Source organism: Sinocyclocheilus grahami, unplaced genomic scaffold (assembly GCF_001515645.1).
Source record: "Sinocyclocheilus grahami isolate Dianchi unplaced genomic scaffold, SAMN03320097.WGS_v1.1 scaffold35010.1, whole genome shotgun sequence".
NCBI classification, from domain to species: Eukaryota; Metazoa; Chordata; class Actinopteri; order Cypriniformes; family Cyprinidae; genus Sinocyclocheilus; species Sinocyclocheilus grahami.
Window position 1 is genome coordinate 1 of NW_015522301.1, and position 1,588 is coordinate 1,588.

At 39.5% G+C, this 1,588-nt stretch overlaps 1 protein-coding gene across 1 annotated transcript; it reads right to left on the reverse strand.

The window, feature by feature from the left end:
* Positions 1-3: 3 nt before the first annotated feature.
* Positions 4-1,479, reverse strand: LOC107580506 (guanine nucleotide-binding protein G(I)/G(S)/G(T) subunit beta-2-like; the record flags this gene model as incomplete). The annotated part of the gene is made up of 4 exons (XM_016266196.1): positions 1,276-1,479; positions 984-1,050; positions 142-343; positions 4-69 (listed from the first exon to the last, which is right to left on the reverse strand). Coding segments are annotated over exons 1-4 (525 nt in total), but the record flags the coding sequence as incomplete, so codon positions are not given.
* Positions 1,480-1,588: the final 109 nt, after the last annotated feature.

Sequence of the window (1,588 nt, forward strand, 5' to 3'; positions counted from 1 at the left end):
ACGCAGGTCAAACAGCCTGCAGGTGGCGTCATCAGAACCAGTCGCAAACGCACTGCCGCTGGGGAAGAACTGAGAGATGAAGGAGAAAATAAGTCAAAAGGAAAGGTGATGTGTTTTTGTTTAAGCAGTGCATTTACTCACACAGACAGCGTTGATGTCTGACTCGTGCCCGGAGAATGTCTGTCTGCACATGCTGTCTCTGATGTCCCAGAGCTTAATTGAGGCATCACAGGCCCCAGAGATGAAGGTCCGTGAGTCTGGAGCCAATGACAGACTCATCACATCTCCACTGTGACCTGAGAACAGCGTGGTCTGCTGACCGGTCTCCACGTCCCACAGAGCGCTGGAACAAACACAGCTGGAAGGTTAAAACATACAACCTGCACAGATATTATTCAACTATATAAGTAGAAATTTAAAACAAAACTTGTAACTGAACAGTGTGTTTGACTGCAGTGATTCTCAACTGGTCTAATTACGGACAGCAGGGAAAAACACTGATAGATGCAAATAATAAAACAACCATTTTATCATGTGCAATAAACCGGCTCATGCTTCCCGTATCATTTTCTGTTGATGTTCAGACGGTTTTGGTGTAAATTCATCTATCTTTTAGGAAAAGCTAGCTATAATAACATGGACAGGTTGTGTGATATGTCCTCATCCTCGAAAACCATGAAACTACACAAGGTAAAAGAAAACATGACCCAGATTACAAATAAATCTCTTGCAACATGGATAAAAGTGTGAAAAGAGATTTTGTTTTGGCTTGTGAATACTGATTTCTGGGTTTAATATGAATTAATATTAATACATTTCAATAGTATATTATTATAAGAAAAAAAATCACGTTTGATCATGCATGGTTGGGCACAACAAATTTTGGTCCTGAAGCAAAACCAATTGAGAACCACTGTAGTATAATGTCGTTTTTACATTTATTAATTTTTTTTTTTAGTGTAGAATAGTGTTGTTGAACACACCAGGTTGTGTCTCCTGAACTGGTGATAATTTGATTGTCATCTATGAAGCGGCAACAGGAAAGGTAACCTAGGAAATGAACAGACAGGAAGTCAACATGTCACACCCTGAAACTGCATAATGGTAGAAAAAAATGCTGTCTGATTCTCTTTTCTTTCAGATGTACACAAAAAATGCAGTCATGAGCAGTACATTTGATTACTGCCAACAACAGTATGCAAACTGCAATTAATGTTTAGATCATTGCTTTACTCTTCTTTGTAAGTGAAGTTGTGAGCATGTGTGTTATCAAACCTGTGTGTCCAGGCAGCTCTCGGCTGACTCTAACATTGCCCTCTCTAGTCTTTAAGCTGTATATGGAGCAAATGTTGTCCAGTCCACCACAGGCCACAAAGTTTCCAGATGGCGCATACGCACAGGTCATCACCCATGATGACCGTAAGGGGATGGCATGAATCTGAAGTTTATAATATAGAACACGCATGCAAAGATTAAAACAGACTGCTGAAAATCAGATAATGACAGGAAAAACACACATGCTGATAATCTTTACGACATAATATATAACTAACCTTTTGCCAATGTTAACTATGAACCGTCTTTCTAA